At 45.4% G+C, this 22,079-nt stretch overlaps 1 protein-coding gene across 3 annotated transcripts in view; it reads right to left on the bottom strand.

Annotated features, from left to right (window-relative positions):
- GRID1 (glutamate ionotropic receptor delta type subunit 1) overlaps nt 1-22,079 on the bottom strand; it is a 2,431,615-nt gene that overhangs the window by 401,525 nt on the left and 2,008,011 nt on the right. For all 3 annotated transcript variants that reach the window (XM_086920133.1, XM_086920134.1, XM_086920135.1), the window contains exon 9: nt 11,143-11,244. In XM_086920133.1, the coding sequence (XP_086776259.1) occupies nt 11,143-11,244 (102 nt within the window). The remainder of the gene's footprint in view (nt 1-11,142; nt 11,245-22,079) is intronic.

Raw genomic sequence — 22,079 nt, 5'->3', positions numbered from 1 at the left:
GGCCTTGACAATCCTGAAGGCAGAGTGCTTGGAATCGTGTGAGATGGTGCTCTGGCATGAGCTGAGCCTGTCTGCAGCTTGCGGAACCAAGTCCTAATAGCTGTTCCATGATAACGCATACCATATACTCTTAAGTGCATTATAATCCTCGCGGTTAAATGCTATCTTTGGTATTGCTTTATCAAAACATGTCGAGTAAGGTGTCATACGAATTGGAATACTAACCCCTCGCCAATTCTGGCGACGGGGTTAGCATTCCACCCTTCTAGAGGGACACGACATGTATGTAACTGTGAACCCCGGTTAAAGTTAAACGAAGCCTCAGCTCCACAAAATGGATGCTGCCACCACAGACACGAATCTGACCCCCTGCAGCTGGGAGTCCTTCCAGTGAGGGGAGCCTGGACAAAGGGTTTCCTGCCAGGGGCGGTGCTAGCACCGTCCCAGACAGGGTTTTGTGTATCCTGGGTAGGCAGGGCTTTACAGGAAGGTGACTGCTGAGTGGCACCCCGGTGCTCACTACGCATAGGCCGGTCAGAACCAGTTCCAGGGGCACACCAGCCCCTGGCCTGGGGAAAGTCCGGCATGGGAGAGGGGTGTAACCACCCCCCTCCTAGTCCCACCCATAGGCAGGACCTAGTCACCGGGTCAGCCCCTTTTCTTAGTATAAAGATAGGAGCGGGCCCCCTGTTCAAATTAGATCATCTTTGGAATCAAGACACGACTTTCTGCGAAAAGGACTTCAAGATTTCTTCTTCAAGATTCTCCCTTGTGACTAAGGAGTAGTCACCCTGCATCCGCAGGCACCATCTTAAGAACACTGCGGTCTGCTGCAAGTCCTTCCTCAGGAATCCGATGACACAGCTCGACGAGACCCGGCTTCCCTGGCACCTCTGACCTCTACTCACCTCTACAGCCAAGCTGAGAACCGTGAGTGCGACGAGACCTCGAGGGACCGGCTATCGCCAAGACTGCACGACTTCTTTCCAGCAAGCCCGCCGAGTGACCCACTGGTGAGTGCTTTGGGGTCCGAGAAGCCCCAACCCTGAGCAGCTCCAGCACCGAAGATCAGCCCTCCAGCATCTCCACGATCTGCGTGGGGCCCTTCTGCTTTTGCCTGCTCACCGCGTTGTTTGGCTACTAGCCGGCTGGCTTGTGGCCTTCTGAACGACGCCCGACGACATCACTGCTGCTTGTCTGGTTGCTCCAGACTGGCCCTTGCTTCCTTCTTCAAGAGAGGCACCCCGGACCCTCCTGGTCCACTCCAGACGCCATTTTGAGTCCACCGCGTGGGCTTGAATTTGCCAAGGCTTTGTTGCCCAATCCTGGGTCCAGAGACGCCGACAGCTTCATCCATCGTGGGACAGCTCGCTCCTCCAGCCTGGTCGCCGACAACGCCTCCTGGTCCGTGAGATCTGCGAACACAGCGTCACCCACTCACCTAGTCGAGGTGGCTACCATCCGGTGCCCTCCTGGTGCCCACTGACTACTGGCTAGTAGTCTCGAACTTGGTCCCCTCTGCTTTCAGGTGTCATCTTCCTTCGATCCAGGCTTGGATCCATCGAACTTTCTTCACTGGTCGCCTGCCAGCAACTTCTTTCTTCCAGGCTCCTGGCCCGGCAACGAGGATTCCCGACGTCTTTTGAGACCTATGCAGCTGCAGCCCCTGGGCTAGGTAACTTCGGCATTTCGGTGCCCCAGCATAGCCTCACTATCCAAGGGTCAGAATCCACTTTCGTTTTCCTCCTACCAGGTCGGGTTCGCCTGAGAACACTAACTTTGCATTTACTAGCTACCATAGACTTTGTCCCGCATCACGCGTGAGAGTGCACACTCTGCACCCGAGTCCCCTGGGTCTCCTAGAAATAATCTAACGATTCTATAGTCAAGTCCTAGCGATTCCAAAGCCTATTAGTACTGTACTTACCTGCTAGTAATTTCGCATTCCACTTTCAGAGTATATGGTTTTCCGTGCCCCTCGGGCATTTGTATATACTGTGCTAACTCAAGTATTTTCGTAAGAGTTTTGTATTGTGCTTAGTACCCTGTCCTCATAAAGAGTACAGGGCTGTTGTGATTCTAATAAATACACTGTTTATTTTCATAACACTTGTGTGGTGTCCTTTCACTTGGTGTTCAAGGGGTATATGTGTGGTATAACAGCTGGCTTAACACGCCCTCTCGAGTCTTTAGCCTTAGACTGCTCGTATCCATGCTACTAGGATAGCTGGTCTATAAGGTTGACTTACAACCAATCATCAATAAGGGTTGTCTGGACTGATACATAGTGTTCACTAGAATAGTGAGCACTGCATATCAGGCCAACTTCTCACATTGGTGAGCAGCGGTTGGGATTTGAGCTTGCTGTTGTTTTACCACACGTATCCTAAGAATATCTTGTTGAAAGATCACATAAGTACTGTTAGGTACATATAACTAAGCTTAGAATACTCTGAGTTCTACTGAACCAGCTGTTGCAGCTCCTCAAGGCTTAGCACACCTTGGCTGCAACTCTTAGCAAGGGATCAGTAGGCAAACAAATAGTGTAGGTAGGTGCATCACTTACACCACACTAGAAGCATGGCTAACCACGGAGAGTCTTCAGAGACCCCTCTTGTGGTTGTGGACCTTCCACAGGCCACTTCCAGATATGCTGCTCTTAGCTTCCAGGAGATGAGGCAAATCTGCACATCCAGGAAGTTAAAACAGGGTTCTAACCCTACAATTCCCTTTCTGATTGGTCTCTTGGAGACCTATGATGCCAGGAGGGCTGGTAACCCAGACCCTTCTAATCCAGATGGGAGTATGCCCTCCTTACAGGGTCCCTGTGATAACCATGACCATCCCCTCCAGGAGGCATATGATGCTGAGGATGAGGATGAGGATGAGTTGTCAGGGGATGAGGCAGATAAGGGACAGGTAGAAGTCAGTAGACTAACCAGGTCCAACTTAAGCAGGCATGAGAATGGTACTAGGAGACTCCTGGGGCCCAACTCAGGCCAGCTTAACATTGGGAGTGGACGAGTTAGGTCTCTATCAAGAGGCTCTAACAGATCCATTCAAACCAATGGCTCTCAGGCCTCTGCTCTGAGGAGGATGACCTCCCCTCAGAGGAGAATCTATGAAGCCAAGGAAAGGGAAGTCAATCTGAGGATTGAAAGGGAAGAACTTGCCCTGGCCAAAGAAAGACTTGCCTTTGCTAGAGAGCAAGAATTGAGTGGGTCAAAACCCACTGGTGGCAGCAATATACCTAGCAATAGGGAAAGGAGTTTTGATACAAAGCACCTGAATAAGATAGTGCCCCCCTTTAAACAAGGGGATGACATCCACAAATGGATTACTGCTTTGGAGAGGGCCTGCACTGTGCAGGGTGTTCCCCAAAGTCAGTGGGCAGCTATCTTGTGGCTCTCCTTTGAAGGTAAAGGTAGAGATAAGCTCCTCACTACTAGAGTTGAGGATGCTAACAATTACCAAGTCCTGAAGAATACACTGGTTGATGGGTTTGGTTTAACCACTGAATAGTACAGGATGATGTTCAGAGACACCCAGAAAACTCAGTCTCAGGATTGGACTGACTTTGTTGATTGTGCCACTAAGGCTTTTGAAGGCTGGCTACTGGGAAGTAAGGTTACTGATTTTAAAGGATTGTACAATCTAATTATGAGGGAGCAAATCTTAAGTAATTGTCAGAACCAGTTATTACACCAGCACCTGGTAGACTCTGATCTAACCTCTCCACAGGAATTGGGTAAGAGGGCAGACAAATGGGTCAGAACCAGGGTCAGGCCTAAGAACCAGGGTGGTGACCAAAAGAAGGAATCAACCAAGCCTCAAGAGAAGGGTGGGAATAAATCTGCTGATCAAACCACAGGGCCCCAAAAATCCTCTGACAAGGGTGGGTCCCCTACTTCTCCCAAAACCCAAAAGAAACCTTATTGCCATACCTGTAAACAGGTGGGCCATTACAAAAGTGATGCCAGTTGCCCTAAAAATAGCAATAAGGAAAACATACCCCCAAGGTAATACTACCAGACCTCCTGTTACCACTAGTGGTAATCCCCCAGGTGGTGGGAGTGCCCCCAAGAATGTGGTGGGCATTACTTTGGGAAACCAGGTGGACTATGGCCTAGCCAGGTCCCCTGAAACAACTCTTGTCTGTGAGACTGGCTTGGGGTTTGCCAACTTCACTACTGGTTCCCACATTTTGGGAAAGTATAGACAGGAGCCCCTTATCAATGGTCAGAAAGTTGAGGCATACAGAGACACAGGGGCCAGCATCACCATGGTGATTGACCATCTGGTCCCCTCTGCTCAACTGACCCCTGGTTTCACTTATCAGGTGACAGACGTTCATGGAGTGAAAAGAAGGCATTCCATGGCAGTAATTGAGCTCAGCTGGGGTAATGTCACAGGGCCCATGAGAGTGGCAGTGACAGACACCCTACCTGTAGATTGCTTACTGGGGAATGACCTGGAAATCTCAGCATGGGCTGAGGTGGAGCAAGAAACTCACTCCAGAATGATAGGCCTACCCAGAAAGGTTAGTGGGGCAGTGATAACTACAGCCCCAGTCCAAGCACCTTTCCTCCCTGAAAAGGTTGGAAGAGCAGTGGTAGTCACTGCCCAGGCTCAGACAGACTTTCCTGAACAGGATAGGAGGGCTGTGACAGTCACAGCCCAAACACAAACGGAGTGCCCTCCTGAAAAAGTTGGCAAGGCTGTAATGGTCTCAGCCTCCACTCAAACAGATAGTGTTGTGAAGCCTGAAACAATGGATCACTCCACTCAGACAGAGAGCATTGAGGAGGAAGAGAAATCTCCCTCCCACCAGACTCTAGGAAAGGATCAGCTTCCTCAGGGAACTGATCTGACCCCTTGTGAAGGAACTGCCCCAGAGGTAGTCAGGCCTAGCCTGGCAGAGCCCCTGATGTCAGTGGACCCTTCCAAGGTGGGACCCAGTCTGGAGCAGGTAACCTGCCCCTCTCTACCCTGCCTCAGTCAGCCCAGGGCTGTGGAGGTCAGGGAGGCCAGTGGTGGACCTCAAAGGGCCCCCTGTCCAAAAGAACTCCTTAATCAGCAGATTAGGATCACTGAAGCTGGTAAACCTAGCCAAGTGAAAATAAATCAGACTCCTGAGGGATCCCCCTTAAAAGTAGTTAGGGACCTCCCACAGCTGGACACTGTTGGGCACAGCCAAACATGGGGCCTAAAAACCCCAGACCTGACCTGTCCCTCCAGTAAGCCAAACAGAGGGACTCAGCCTCCAGCTTTAGGTAGCCAGAGGCTGACCCTGAGAGCACAGCGCATCTCATCTAAGGAAAAAAAGGCACCCATGATGGATGGTGATTGGAGGAAGTTGAGCCCAAAGGTAGAGGAGCCTCACTTCAGCACTCCATCCCAGCATCAGCCTTTTTCTTTCCCAAGACACACCAGAGTCAGAGATTCCCTATGGTTGAGGCCCTCAGATACCCTTAGGGTGAGGGGTTGCTTAGTGGACCATGACACAGGGGGAAACCAAGCCAGAGCTGGTCCTTCCTTATATGGCCACTTAGGTAATAGAGGCTTACCTGGACAAGGATAGCCTTATCTCCTTTTGTTTGGGGGGGGGGGGGGGGTTGTGTAGGAAGGTACCTCCTGACTATGGTTGCCCCCAACTTTTTGGCCTGTGTTTTAGCTGGTTTCTGACATAGTCGACCTGGGACCCTGCCAATCAGGACCCCAGGCCTACTGCTCTCTCTGTAAAATGGATTCCATGTACCTTAGGTACATTTCCAATTGGAACTGGGCCACCTTATCAGACCCTGTAACTCAGGGCATAGGTGTACCCAGGGCCTACCAGGGGCTGAAGCATGTATTATGCCACACCTGGATGGCCATCTAAATCTGACACAACTGGCTGCACGACAGCTGGGGCAAGGTGGTGTAATCACCCTTTGCTTTAGATATAGTATACCTATATCTAACCCTAAAAATGGACACACAGATTCCTATCAGTCACTCCTATGGCAGGCCTTGACAATCCTGAAGGCAGAGTGCTTGGAATCGTGTGAGATGGTGCTCTGGCATGAGCTGAGCCTGTCTGCAGCTTGCGGAACCAAGTCCTAATAGCTGTTCCATGATAACGCATACCATATACTCTTAAGTGCATTATAATCCTCGCGGTTAAATGCTATCTTTGGTATTGCTTTATCAAAACATGTCGAGTAAGGTGTCATACGAATTGGAATACTAACCCCTCGCCAATTCTGGCGACGGGGTTAGCATTCCACCCTTCTAGAGGGACACGACATGTATGTAACTGTGAACCCCGGTTAAAGTTAAACGAAGCCTCAGCTCCACAAAATGGATGCTGCCACCACAGACACGAGTCTGACCCCCTGCAGCTGGGAGTCCTTCCAGCGAGGGGAGCCTGGACAAAGGGTTTCCTGTCAGGGGCGGTGCTAGCACCGTCCCAGACAGGGTTTTGTGTATCCTGGGTAGGCAGGGCTTTACAGGAAGGTGACTGCTGAGTGGCACCCCAGTGCTCACTACGCATAGGCCGGTCAGAACCAGTTCCAGGGGCACACCAGCCCCTGGCCTGGGGAAAGTCCGGCATGGGAGAGGGGTGTAACCACCCCCCTCCTAGTCCCACCCATAGGCAGGACCTAGTCACCGGGTCAGCCCCTTTTCTTAGTATAAAGATAGGAGCGGGCCCCCTGTTCAAATTAGATCATCTTTGGAATCAAGACACGACTTTCTGCGAAAAGGACTTCAAGATTTCTTCTTCAAGATTCTCCCTTGTGACTAAGGAGTAGTCACCCTGCATCCGCAGGCACCATCTTAAGAACACTGCGGTCTGCTGCAAGTCCTTCCTCAGGAATCCGACGACACAGCTCGACGAGACCCGGCTTCCCTGGCACCTCTGACCTCTCCTCACCTCTACAGCCAAGCTGAGAACCGTGAGTGCGACGAGACCTCGAGGGACCGGCTATCGCCAAGACTGCACGACTTCTTTCCAGCAAGCCCGCCGAGTGACCCACTGGTGAGTGCTTTGGGGTCCGAGAAGCCCCAACCCTGAGCAGCTCCAGCACCGAAGATCAGCCCTCCAGCATCTCCACGATCTGCGTGGGGCCCTTCTGCTTTTGCCTGCTCACCGCGTTGTTTGGCTACTAGCCGGCTGGCTTGTGGCCTTCTGAACGACGCCCGACGACATCACTGCTGCTTGTCTGGTTGCTCCAGACTGGCCCTTGCTCCCTTCTTCAAGAGAGGCACCCCGGACCCTCCTGGTCCACTCCAGATGCCATTTTGAGTCCACCGCGTGGGCTTGAATTTGCCAAGGCTTTGTTGCCCAATCCTGGATCCAGCGACGCCGACAGCTTCATCCATCGTGGGACAGCTCGCTCCTCCAGCCTGGTCGCCAACTACGCCTCCTGGTCCGTGAGATCTGCGAACACAGCGTCACCCACTCACCTAGTCGAGGTGGCTACCATCCGGTGCCCTCCTGGTGCCCACTGACTACTGGCTAGTAGTTTCGAACTTGGTCCCCTCTGATTTCAGGTGTCATCTTCCTTCGATCCAGGCTTGGATCCATCGAACTTTCTTCACTGGTCGCCTGCCAGCAACTTCTTTCTTCCAGGCTCCTGGTCCGGCAACAAGGATTCCCGACGTCTTTTGAGACCTATGCAGCTGCAGCCCCTGGGCTAGGCAACTTCGGCATTTCGGTGCCCCAGCATAGCCTCACTATCCAAGGGTCAGAATCCACTTTCGTTTTCCTCCTACCAGGTCGGGTTCGCCCGAGAACACTAACTTTGCATTTACTAGCTACCATAGACTTTGTCCCGCATCACGCGTGAGAGTGCACACTCTGCACCCGAGTCCCCTGGGTCTCCTAGAAGTAATCTAACGATTCTATAGTCAAGTCCTAGCGATTCCAAAGCCTATTAGTACTGTACTTACCTGCTAGTAATTTCGCATTCCACTTTCAGAGTATATGGTTTTCCGTGCCCCTCGGGCATTTGTATATACTGTGCTAACTTAAGTATTTTCGTAAGAGTTTTGTATTGTGCTTAGTACCCTGTCCTCATAAAGAGTACAGGGCTGTTGTGATTCTAATAAATACACTGTTTATTTTCATAACACTTGTGTGGTGTCCTTTCACTTGGTGTTCAAGGGGTATATGTGTGGTATAACAGCTGGCTTAACACGCCCTCTCGAGTCTTTAACCTTAGACTGCTCGTATCCATGCTACTAGGATAGCTGGTCTATAAGGTTGACTTACAACCAATAATCAATAAGGGTTGTCTGGACTGATACATAGTGTTCACTAGAATAGTGAGCACTGCATATCAGGCCAACTTCTCACAACATTCATATGCTCAGAATACTGAAACTGTCAGTACATATTTTTCCTGGTTAAAATGTTAGACACTGCTTACGCACATAGACAAAATATATCCTCTGTTCTTACAGACACTGAAAAGAAATTCTTAAATCAAGTATAAGGTAGGTAGAGAGTTATAAAGACTAATGCAACTAAAGAGACACATGTTCCCATTTGGTCACAAGAAGAAAAAGATCATCAGACAGTAGGTAACTCTGGAACATTAACATTAGAATGGCAACCCCAAGGAAAGCTGTGCAAACCGGATGTTAAGATTGAATATTATACTATCTAGGGAAAAATGAATGCGATCATACCTTTGAGATCAGAGGATCTTGGAAGTTATTTTTGGACGGTGGTGATCCTGTGATTTCTGGAGTTTATTTTTTAGAAGAATTCTTATTTCAGATTGCCTAATAAATGGCATCTCACATGTTATCTAGGAGTAGAATTTCCAAAGATTTAACATTTAGAACATTTTGATCATCCAGTTTCGAAAGAAAAATCTAGGTCCAACCGAGGAGCTAGTGCTGGAGAAATAGTGGGAGCTATTATTGGTGTTAGAATACCAAATGTAGGGGTGATACTGAATGACATTAAGATTAGAAAGTTACCTACTGTAGTTGGTAAGGTATCCACTAATACTGCAGGAGCTCTGTTGCTTGTAAATACTGAAATGGCTGCTATTAGGGCTATAGTTTTGCAAAAGATGGTGGAGGTTCAACAATGTTGTACTTATATCCAGGATGCCAGTAAGGATTTACAGAAATAGAGTGAGAATATTACTGACATACAAAAGGAATTGAGTGGATTGGCAACCCCAGGTGTGTGGGATTCAGCTGGAAATAGATTTATTGCGATAGGTGGATAGTTTGCAAATTTGGGAAGTAGTGTTTGTAGATCCATCTTGAAGCCTCTATTGATCATTGCTCTTTGTGTTGTGGTTGTGATATTGACAGTGGAAGTGCACAAGAGATATAAGGCAAAGAAACTAATATCCTGTAAAAGAGAAGATATAGTGATGGAGAAGAGGCAGAGTGATTATTACCATTGAATGAAACATTTTGAAGAATTCAGACAAAAGGCAATTGCCGCAACAACGGTTTAGATTAGTTAATCTGATAAGATCAAAATATGAAAGTAAGAGATTAGGTGATGGCTTGATACACCATCCGAGGGGACATTGGAGCAATGTAATGTCGATCCTACTTTAAGATACCGTAGGAGTGCTTCATAATCATGCATACTTAGCACTCAAATATATTCTGTGCGATTTATGTTACTAAGAAAAGATGGGTATTGTATATTTAAAGTACTCCACGTGAAAACGTAAGAGACATAAACTGTGTGCTTAGAAATTACATTAATAATGGTTTTTGTAGCATTTACATATTTATATTGTAGGAGAAGTTAATGTTTAGATGTGTGTCTTTGTGAAACTGAAGAAATAAGCGAATGTGTAGACAAATGTTTAAGTAGTTATACCTGTAACAAGAAATTATATTCATGTTGATGTATGTAAAATTAAATTTTATTAACCCCTTGCAATTTATTCATGCATTAAGTAGTTGAATTTGCTATGTACGTAGAAATGTGCACATATTTGTAATCCTATGCACTATTAAGTTATGATAATTCTTGGGCCTCCAGAATAGTTTCAGTACAATCTCATGTTTGAAGTATAATAAGTAATTCATATTTAATGTTCAATGTTGAGTGTATTTGCTTGTAATATTGTTTCTATTGCAGGTGCGGACAAAGCCTTTTTAGCTAGAAGGGTTTTTGTTTTAGCTAGGTAGACAGGTATGACAATATGGATCTTGGCAAGGAGAATCTCTGTAATGAGCAAGAAGGCGAATTCTCATGGAGGAGGAAAAGAATAGCCAAGGGTGAATGAGGTAGCAACTTCTTGATGTGGGAAAGGTGTTGTCAGTAACCAATTTGTGCTGGAATTTTGGAACGCTGCTGGAGACGAACACATGATTTACTTTGAGTGCAACTAATGTATTTTGCTGAAACGTAGTGAGGGTCAGAGAGACATCTTAGGATTTCATGAGGTACAGACTTCTGCTGCTGTGAGTAGCTTCATGTTGCTTGACACCTTGTTCAAATTTCTTCTACTGAAGACTCTGACAGCTGATACCTTTATAATTTTCATTCTTATTCAATACTTCTTAGTTTAGGGTTGTCCCTTTTAAGGTAGTGTAGGGAGAGATATAGCGTGCTCAAGCTTACAGTTGAAAATCATTTGATACAATTTAATACCCAGTTCTTGTTCCTGATTACTTGCATTGTCATAACAGAATTGGTTGTATGCTTCTTGTTATATAGGGTAAATCTGTTCAGGAGGTTTGGATTTATTCTATTTGTTCTGTATTCTATACAGTGATGTTAAGATGTATTTATTTCAATCTTTTCTGAATTTAAAATGAAACCTTATTAATCTCAGATTTAGTTGTTGAGTAGATTATTGTGTGACTAGATTGGTTACACTGTATTGAACTAAATTTGTGATTGCTTCCTTCCTCTTATCTCTCAAGCAGCTAAAAAGACCATCCGGTTGAGTAATGATGTTTAAGTGGGTCTCTTGTTCTCTCATGCCTTTTGCAAAAAAATATTCTGTGCCTAACTAATATACTCAGAAAACCTCACCATCTGGGCAAAGTAGAAAGTTCAAGGGTGGAGGTTCGAAATTTCATCTAGCCCTAAAATGAATCTATTTGAAGAACATACATATAAATAAGACATATTGAGAAAGAAAATAAAATTAAACATGACCATACCAATACAGTCACTACTTTGAGTGTCAGTCCTTGCAAATCGTTGTTCAGCTGCGTCTCCTGCAGACTCCCGTTCAGGCCCCTTGAAGAGTCCCATGTTGCTAACTGAAAGTGAAAAAAAAGTGTCAATATTTACATAAATCACAAGCGCAGATGCAAAAAAGACTGATTCTAATTTCTGTAAGCAATATCAAATACTTATGTCATATTTGTACAAAGTTTGTATGTCGGAAATTAGAAAATTGCAGTTTGGTAGATAGGTATTCGGACTAGCTTTACCAGAGGGCAGTCCATGCACTACCCACACTTGTGTTTGCATTTTTATCATATCATTTAATGTAACTATCTTTTTTCACTTTTATGTTCACAAGACGAAAGCATTTCACAAAAGTCACCTGAGTTTCTTTTTATTGGGCGACATGATGTGCCTGACACACAGCACGTTTGTGTACCTAAGTGCTTAAAAGGCATCATCAGGTGTTAAAAAATGCAGATTCAGGTTCATGGATTCTGCATATGCACACATTAAACCTGCGTCCTACGTCCAGGACCGCACCGACCACACAGGAGGAGGAATCGCTATCGTCCATAAGAAATCAATCCGCATCTCAACCAGCTCTGACGGCAACCTCGCTAACTCCGAACACCTTCACTTCCAGATGCACATCGACCCCAAGACCACACTCAGAGGCACCCTCCTCTACAGACCACCAGGACCCCGCGCAAAATTCAGTGAAGACATCACGGACTTCATCACCCCACAGGCGCTCCCCTCCAAAGACTACATCCTTCTGGGAGACCTCAACTTTCACCTCGAAAAGATCAACGACCGCAACACCGCCACCCTCTTAGACAACCTCGCCAACCTCGGACTTAAACAACTAGTCACTTCCCCCACCCACATCGCAGGTCACACACTCGACCCCATCTTCACCTCCAGCAATCATGTCTCCTTCAGCCACACTACGGACCTCCTCTGGACTGACCACAGCTGCGTTCACTTCACCTACAACAAGCCGAAACCCACCAACCACCTCCAACCAACTCTGCAAAGACACTGGAACAAAATCACCACGGACCAGATCTCCGCCTCGCTCCTTCTAAACACCCCAGCCCACTCTTCTAACGCAAACGAAGCCGCCGCCAACCTCACCCTATGGTTATCCAACACCGCCGACACCTTAGCACCACTGAAAAAACGTCAAAGCAAACCTGGCAGCAAAAAGGCCTCATGGTTCAACGATGATCTTAAGAAGTCCAAGAAACTCTGCCGCTCCCTTGAAAAGGCCTGGAAAAAAGACCCAACCACTAGCACCAAGGACGCCTTCAAAAACGCCACCCGCACTCACCACCAACTAATCCGAAAGGCCAAGAAAACAGCATTCAAGGATCGACTCGACAACAACGCCCACAACAGCAAGGAACTTTTCAACATCGTCAAGGAATTTTCCAATCCCTCGGCCAACTCCAACGACATCACCCCCTCTCAAGCCCTCTGCGACTCCCTAGCCTCATTCTTCCACAACAAGATTGCAGACATCCACAACAGCTTCGACAACCAACCCGGAAACCAACCCACCCTACCATTTGCTGAACATTCTCCCCCCGTGAACACCCTTAACGACTGGAACCCAATCTCCACTGAGGACACAATCCGCCTGATGAACTCCATCCACTCAGGATCCCCCACAGACCCATGTCCTCACCACATCTTCAACAAAGCAGACTCCGTCATAGCACCGCACCTCCGAGACATAATCAACTGCTCCTTCAACTCCGCCACCTTCCCGGAAGACTGGAAACACGCTGAACTCACCGCCCTTCTGAAAAAACCCACAGCGGACCCCACCGAACTCAAAAATTACCGCCCCATCTCGCTCCTTCCATTCCCGGCCAAAGTCATCAAGAAAGCTGTCAACAACCAGCTCGCCGCCTTCCTCGAAGCCAACAAATCCCTTGACTCCTCACAATCCGGCTTCCGAGCAAAACACAGCACTGAGACCGCCCTCATCGCAGCAACAGACGACATTCGAACTCTACTGGACAATGGAGACACAGTAGCCCTCATCCTCCTCGACCTCTCTGCAGCATTCGACACAGTCTGCCACAGCACCCTTTTACAACGCCTCAATAACATCGGAATCCAAGGAAAAGCACTTGAATGGATCACCTCGTTCCTCTCTGGAAGAACCCAGAGAGTCCGCCTTCCACCATTCAAGGCCGAGGCCACTGAAGTCATCTGTGGCGTACCACAAGGATCCTCACTCAGCCCCACCCTCTTCAACGTATACATGAGCCCCCTCGCGGCCATCGCCCCCCAACACAACCTCAACATCATCTCTTACGCGGATGACACTCAACTAATCCTTTCTCTCACCAATGACCCCAACACCGCCAAAACTAACCTACACGAAGGAATGAAAGAAGTTGCCGAATGGATGAAACAAAGCCGTCTGAAACTGAACTCAGATAAAACAGAAGTCCTCATCTTAGGTACATCCCCCTCTGCATGGGACGACTCCTGGTGGCCGGAAGCCCTCGAAAAGCACCCATCCCGACTGACCACGCACGAAACCTAGGCGTCATCCTGGATTCTTCACTCTCAATGAACAGACAAGTCAGCGCCGTATCCTCTTCCTGCTTCAACATTCTTCGCATGCTCAATAAAACATTTCGCTGGATCCCCACCGAAACAAGGAAAACAGTCACCCATGCTCTGGTCACGAGCCGACTGGACTACGGAAACACCCTCTACGCAGGCACTACCGCTAAACTCCAGAAGAAACTCCAACGAATCCAAAACGCCTCAGCCAGGATCATATTAGACATCCCACGCAACGAACACATCTCTGGTCACCTTAAAGACCTCCATTGGCTACCCGTCAATAAGAGGATCACTTTCCGACTGCTAACCCACGCACACAAATCACTCTACGACATCGGACCAGAATGCCTCAACTCACGACTGTCCTTCTACACCCCCTCCCGCCAACTACGCTCTTCCAGCCAAGCCCTCGCCACGGTACCTCGCATCAACAAGACCACCATGGGAGGCAGATCCTTCTCATACCTGGCTGCTAAAACATGGAACTCACTCCCCGCTTACCTTCGCCTTACCCAGAACCACCTAGCATTCAGAAAGCAACTTAAAACGTGGATATTTGACAAGTAAATCCTCCTCCCCTTTCTTAGCGCCTTGAGACCCTCTGGGTATGTAGTGCGCTATACAAATTCTCTGACTTGACTTGACTTGACATGGTCGCTTTTCCACAATTTTAGGTTTATGTCTAAGAACAGGAAGGTGATGGTTTTGAGGGAAGGGACCCTGTTGCGCAGTCTTGAAATGGCCAGTATTTGGGCTGTTTTTTATGTCCAAAGACCTTCCCACAAAATGTCCCCTTCATGCTAGCTAATCGGACTGTACCAGAGTGTCTGACAGGCCAGTCCAACACTGTGATGGGTTGACTTTGGGAAGCTAGATACCTTCAAAACACCTAATGTCAGGGGTGTAACAGTGGCCCCGGCAGGCCCCTCAGTGAGGGGGGGGCAAGCTCCAGGGCGCTCACTTAGCACAGTAATACGGCCGGAGAGCTCCTGATTGAGCTTGGAGGGGGGCCCCTCCACATACTTTGCTTGGGGAGCCCCTCAAGTTTCTTTACAACACTGCCTAATGTTACATCACCTAGGCAAATTGAACATCTAATTATTCATGCTTAAAGTGTGATGATTGTTCGATGCTCAATTGGCACTTTATTTTCCAGTTCATTTTCAAGGACCGAGGATTTTGCTAAATGTGTGTGTGATTTCCTCTGAAAGGGCAAAACAGAATCACACTACAACTTTACCAACGGTTTGTAAAAGGTGTTACCAACTACAAATCATGGACGCAAACTCCAATGTCAAGTACAATGTGCACATGGCTTCTAATTTGCACTGGATATAGGGTTACTGGCCTAACTGCAATTGGGGTTAATGTGGTGACTGGGAATTCACAATCAGTCTTCACATTCAATTTGCGCTCAACAGGGCCGGCTCTAGGGTAGTACGACCGGTGCCACTGCACCGAGTGCTGGCTTCCTGGGGGCGCTGTGTTTACAAGTGTATTATGTTTTTAAAGCACCTGCTGCCGCGTTTCTTACCGGGCCTCACATAAATGTCGAGATAACTTCTGAGATTAATGTTCTTCCTGGAGATAGATGGAGTTTTGGTATAGTTGATGTTTTGACTTATTAGAATGTAGTGCAGAGGGTTAATATGCCTGCTTCAAAAAATGTGTACCATGTAGATTACAGAGTGCATATAATGTAAATAAACCAGCAGGTTAATGCTTTTAAAAGAGACCTCCTTGTATTACTTGCAATTTATAAATTAACGTCCTAATAAAGAACAGTAAGCTATTAACTTTCATCATAGAATTGCATACACACTGCAAAGTATACATTAGAGCATTGATTAATGTTGCAAAAAGGGTTAATTGGGTAGAAATCGATTCTTATTATTAAAGAAAACTCCCAACTATGCTGTTTATTTTTCGACTCTGAGTTTGTGCTTCTCCACACCAAGCACTCCTAAACTACACTGCCTATCAGTATGGATGACATGTGACCCCCTACACTTTTAGCCCTGTGGCTTATGTAACATTTCCTATACACTGATTTACATACGTATGATCGATTGTCTCTATGTAATGTGTGTGTGATGCAAGGTGCTCTGACATCCTTTACTGGTATGAGAGGCGCATCTGAGAAAGTGGTTATAGAGACGTGGGGGCATATGTATCAAGCCCATTTCCTGTTCGCAGAAGGGTCGATTTTAAGAATTGGCCTGTTTGCGAACGGGAAAAAGCGATTCCTATTTTGTGAATGAATTTAAGGAATCGCAAATTGCATTGTTGCACTGGACGCCACCAGCGCTAAAGCCGGCCCTAGCACTCAATGGGGCAGAATTGAAAAAGTGGTTTTCAATCAGTCCTACAATGGATCGGAAATTAAGCTAATTTTGTGTACACTTCAATTTATAAAACTGTTTTGCATGGGTGTGAAATGTACTGCATGGGCTCAGCTTATATTATAGCAACGTATCTGATCTCAATGTAATTTTGGTATGGTTATTTAACAGGCATACATTTCTGTGCATCCCTCTTTGCCTGACCCATGCAATAAAGCTGACCCCTGTCCCCTAAGATGCACAGATGCAGGGTCATTTCAGGTTAACCTATAATGTTGGCATGTGAAAGAAATATCCTTTGTCTACATCACTGTACAGTATTCTACTGATCAGAAAATATATGAGTGGCAAAGTGTAAATTTATATTCTCATGACTATCTTAGGAGTGCAAATACAAATGTATTAATTGACATGCATGGGCCTTGTGGGGCTTATATATGTTTGTGTGCTACTTCAGGTGACTTCGGTATAGACATGGGCATACTAACTGGGGCGGAACAGAGGAGTTTTTCCCTCCTCCATATTTTGGAAGAGGGTGAAGATTAAATAGTGGAAAAAAGAACATGTCTAAAGCCATTCTCCAGATCATCTAAGTCTCATTGAAGCTCTGTAACATGAGGTGCAAACCCTGTGGGTGCTGCAAGACCTAGTTACATTGGTAATAATTTAATTGTGGTCATTGACCTGCTGAGCTTCTTCTAAAATCATTATGAGTTGGGAAGTAGATGCTATTTTATGTTAATATAGCCAGTGCCAGCTGGTGAAATTTGAGAGTGCTGTGGCGAGAAGTTCAAGATGCACTTTAAATAAATTCAAGATGCTCTTTAAATGTAAAACATGCCTATCTTTACAGATTCTGTTTTCATCTGTGCTCGGATTTTCCATTAAGGGCTGAAAAACAGCAGTGAAGCTGCACTTTCGGTTTCACGTTCTTATATCTGCCTAACTTGGTTGTAAATACATTTTCACCCTATTTTTCTATCATTAATGTGACGCCCCAGCACAGCTGAAAAATTAGTGCATGCTTTTCATTTAAAGTGTGGGACTGCAGCAACAAATAAACACCAATCAACTGGTGGTTGCTGTTGTTTCTGAAGTCAGGGGTGGTTTACTTTGGCTGAACTAGCGGTGCATGAAAGGTACTAACCCATTCAGTGGTTACAGTTTTAAAAGTAAATAAAGTTATAATGAAACCACACACTAGAGTCGATTGAGCTGGGGAAATATGAAGAGCGTCTCCACAGCATACAAGACAATGTGCTTGCGCTTCAATGACCCTGAATCAATAAAAACCGAAAGTCAGAATGGTCGACTCTTTCTGCAGCCTGCCCCTTAGCTTTAGAATGTTTAAACATACAGTGGCTATTACTGGAGGATTCCTTCACTGAGCCACCACTCCTTCCTTCCACTCTTCAGTCTGCTCCTCCCCGGCCCTTTGCTTGAAAGGAGTTCTGCTGACACCCCCCCCCCCCCCGCCACCACAGAAGTAAAGGCTAAAAACAATTCTAGTGATCACTGCTTAACCTAGCCTCACCCATCACTGTGATGTTACCGTGCTACTGCCCTGGTTTGTCCTTGTCCCTCTAGTGTGAGAGTTTTTTTAATCAGGGTATGTGCATGCTCTGAAGCTGAACGGAGAGAAAACCGAGGTCTTGATCTTGGGTAAAGATCAAGACATATGGTCCAATGACTGGTGGCCTCCGTCTCTTGGAGCCTGTCTCGTGCCTTCAAACTCCGCCCGAAATCTTGGCGTGATCATCGATACTTCGCTGGCCATGACACAACAGGTCAATAGAACCGTGTCTACTTGTTGGGGAGTTATTAGGGTTCTTAGGAAAATCACCCGCTATCTCTCCCCTCAAGCCCGCAAACAGACCGTGGTCGCCTTAGTTGCATCACGGCTGGATTATTGCAACGCACTATATGCAGATACCAATAAAGGCCTTATCCAACGCCTCCAGACCATCCAGAACGCGGCTGCCAGATTTGTTCTGGATGTCCCTAACAACGCCTCTGCTACTCTTGTCAGGAAGAGTCTCCACTGGCTTCTGATCCAGTCTAGGATTTCTTTCAAAATCCTATGCCTAGTTTTCAGTGCCCTATCCGGCGGTTGTTCTGAAGCCATAAGCTCCCTCCTGAGTCCCTATACCCCTAGTAGAAGCCTTCGTTCTGCTAGTAAGAACCTTCTATCTGTCCCTCGGACAAACAAGGTCAGATGGGGCGGAAGAGCCTTTTCATCTGTGGCCCCTAAACTGTCGAACACCCTTCCCTCTGATATTAAAACCCAACCCTCTCTGGCCCTTTTTAAGAAAGCCCTAAAGACGTGGTGTTTCGCTAAGGCCTACCAGTAAGCATGCTCTCTGACCTTACACTTTATTTGGTAAGGCGCCTTGACGCCCATTGGGCTAAGTAGCGCTATATAAATCTGGCTTCATTCATTCATTCATTCATTCATTCATTCTTTCACGGCTCTCTTTTCCTAGCACCCAAACAATGAAAGGAGTAATCCCACTGATATAAAATATCTACGAGATGAGAAGATAACTGTCAAAAAAAGGAAAAACTTCCTTATTTAAAAGACCCCTGTACATGATACTACCAGGTTTTCATCAGGAATTGGTGCTTTTGACGCGAGCGGTATGCACACTCTAAGGTGCACCCAACTCTTGCTCAGTTACGAACCACACCGTATACTCACAGTGTGGCAACCTTCCAGCCTTCTATGAAAGGAACAATTATGAACTATCTTTTGTTGTGCCTCATGGACACCGTAGGGAAGGGTGCTGGCTCTAGTCACACTTATGCCAAACCATGCCACCCGCAAACAACCTGGAAGTGCGTCCTAGAGTGTGCATACCGCTCGGGTCAAAAGCACTAGGTCCTGATGAAAACCTGGTCGTATCACGCACAGGTAGAAACATGTAGACCACCACAATCACTTTTTTTAGACAGAGACACCTTAGGTCAATTTAATCCGAAATCTGTGTACCCCACTTGTTTTTAAACATTGCCTTACTGCTCCATATTAAACTTTTATGGAGTTAAATAATGACAATTTTTAACTTCACCTTTTCACTAACTTCCACCACTGTTGTGAAGAATCCTGCTCCACTGTAATCAGGTGTTGAAGCACACCCTAGTGGCATTCAGCTACTCAGGTGGGATCCCAATGATGAAGCATGTCACCAACTAGGTTGGTGAGTGAGGGGTCTTTTAAAAAAGGACGTTTTTCCTTTTTTAGACAGTTACCTTCTCATCTTGTAGATATTTTATATCAGCGGGATTACTCCTTTCTTTGTTTTGGTACTTATACCCAGGGAGGTTGGGAGTAACCCCCCAAAAAACCTCTCTCTTTTTGTGTTCATAATCTCTTTTCCTAGCTCCAATCCTGCATTTAAAGATATAAAACAATCTAGGCTGAAACATCACCAACATCTGGTAGCTAGCTCGTTGTGCTCTCCCCCCCCCCCCCCCAATGATGGCAGCGAAATGCCCATCATGCCCTTAGGCATCAGTTGCCCATGGATATTACTGCTGGCTCACTGACTTGAAAAAAAGAATGATTTTAGAAGAGGGTCAACACCTCAATGACCTCATTTAAAACATATTAGTTAAAAACAAAGTGGTTTTGGAGCCTCCATAGAGTTTGCTCCTTAGGTTACAGCCCTTCAAAGAGATACGTATGGAGTGCAGTATGATTTCAGCCAGGCATGTTCTGAGACTGTGTTTGACCATCGCAAGATTCCATATACAAAAGCACACCCTCAAACCTTTGGACCGCACATCTATATGTGTTTAAAGTGTCAGTTTGAATTAAGCTGAGATAAGTGTATTTACTAAACTCCATGCACTGAAACAAATCGAATAACGATAACTGAATAACTCACCACAAAGCACTGAACTTTGGTTTTAAATGAAAGAGAGACTGATGTAACCCTACGTTCTTTAATCTACGCAAAATGTAATCCATAGGTCACGTCCCCGTGTGACCAAATTGTGCAGGCTTATTGCTTTACTTTAGTTTGGATAATTTTCCTTAACCCTCAAGTTTGACAGCACATTGAAGTGTTTTAGTACTCTTGGACTTGAAATCTGGGGACCAGTGGTGACCTATATGAGCTTATAAATTTCAGTGCCACGCTTTTTGTGTTCATTTCTCCTTCGCTATGTGTTATTCAAGGTTCGTATTAATGTAGGAAATTAATTTCCGCTGACTGAGGTACTATGCTTTGATTATGTTTTATGCTTTCTGTTGTTGTTTTTTTCCTTTTGCTTCTTTCTTTCCTGTGTTCTGTTCTGCCCGATCATAGATGTACAATAAAATCATTAAAAAAAATTAAGTTAAAAAAAGTGTTTTAGTACAAGACCTGTGCTATAGAAAAACCCTCACTTATATATAATTAATGTAAAGTAATTGAGCTTTACATTTAACAACAATATTGGTTATATAAATAGAGAACAAGACAAACTGACACACTTTGGGCATGTGCATGTGTTCTACAATGTTTCATGTTTAATAAAATATTACTTGCAATAAATGTCACTCGAGTCAGCAATATATTCAAATGTACTTAAAAATTTTCAAAATATTGTTTTCATTTTCAAATATTTATCATTCTTTTCATGACATTTGTTGCCTGAATTACATAGTTTGCTGACTGGGCTTGTGCTTTGACTCTTGGAGCTAAGTCAGGCCTCTGACCTGGATCTCTTTAAAGGTTGTCCGCGTCTCTCTCAGAAATCTAGTGCCTGCTATGTTCTTGGGTACAGAAGCAAACTCACATCACCATATCTACGTGGCGCCTGGAAAGCAATGTATGGCAGAGACGTGTGAGGATCATCTCTGCTTTGCAATGCTTAAAGGGTAGGGCGAAAACTGCAAATATGGCATTTAGGTTTGCAGCCTGGTCCTGTTCCTGCCCTGAGGTCCTAGTAGTGAATGGTGATCTAGTGCAAAATAAAGTCAATTGCAATGCCCATTCATGCCTGTCAGAAATGTATGAATTCATTCTGTGAATTATAGCCAATCGGAATTTTCAAAAAAGGTTACAGTAGGTGTGCAAAGGGGGGGTTGAAAGGATTACAAAACGGATTTGATAGGGGTGGAGAGGATGATATTTCTTTAAAAAAATATTTCCTAGGTGGAGAAAAAAGGAGGTGTTAATTTCCTATGGGTTTATGATTGGGCAAGTGCACAGAAATCTATTGCTTTAATAAATTGAGGTACCTTGACAATAGTATTGTTGGTGTATCTCTCTTACATGCAGTTTTTTTGTGAATTTGTACCTATACCCTTGCAGTAAATAACATCAGGCTGCCAATAATGAGCCAATAACTTTTCACTAGTGTAAATTGATTCTAAAGGAAAACCCAGTACCAGACAATTAAAATGATGCTAATTTCTTCTTGTTTACTGATAACTGCTCACTGATCTGTATGGAAACTTAAGTTCAATCCGACTGGTCAAGAAATATATGCATTTTGAAATACCAAATATTGAAAACGGTGAATGTGATGCACGGTTTTAAGACATATATCAATCACTACTATGGAAAAAGTTGTATATAGTCTTAATAAATTGTCCCTGTTCTGTTTCCTGTTTCCTGAGCCTCTTGCCTCATTTCGCATGATATTAGCAAATTAGTTTCTAAAATGTTAGCTCTATAATTATGTACATTCATTTTGCATTGCACTGAGAAAGAAACGTGCTCTGCTTTCTTATGTGCCAATGATATGCACAATAATTTGATGTAAAGGCCCTCTTCGTGTCTATGAAATCATATGAAGTGAAACAAGAATTAGTCAACAGTTTATCTTTAATTTTGAAGATAGGCTCAAATAACCCAATATGCAACTAAGGTAAGATATAGTTACAGTCATAATAGAAGGTATACATGGGAGCATGCGGTATCATTTAAATTGCATATTATCAGCAAAATGAATGAAAGCACAAGCACCACTTTGAACATCCTATATACACTTTGGTTTTGATT

Source organism: Lissotriton vulgaris, chromosome 5 (assembly GCF_964263255.1).
Source record: "Lissotriton vulgaris chromosome 5, aLisVul1.2, whole genome shotgun sequence".
NCBI classification, from domain to species: Eukaryota; Metazoa; Chordata; class Amphibia; order Caudata; family Salamandridae; genus Lissotriton; species Lissotriton vulgaris.
The sequence above is the reverse complement of the archived record's forward strand: the minus strand, read 5'-3'. Positions and strand labels throughout refer to the sequence as shown.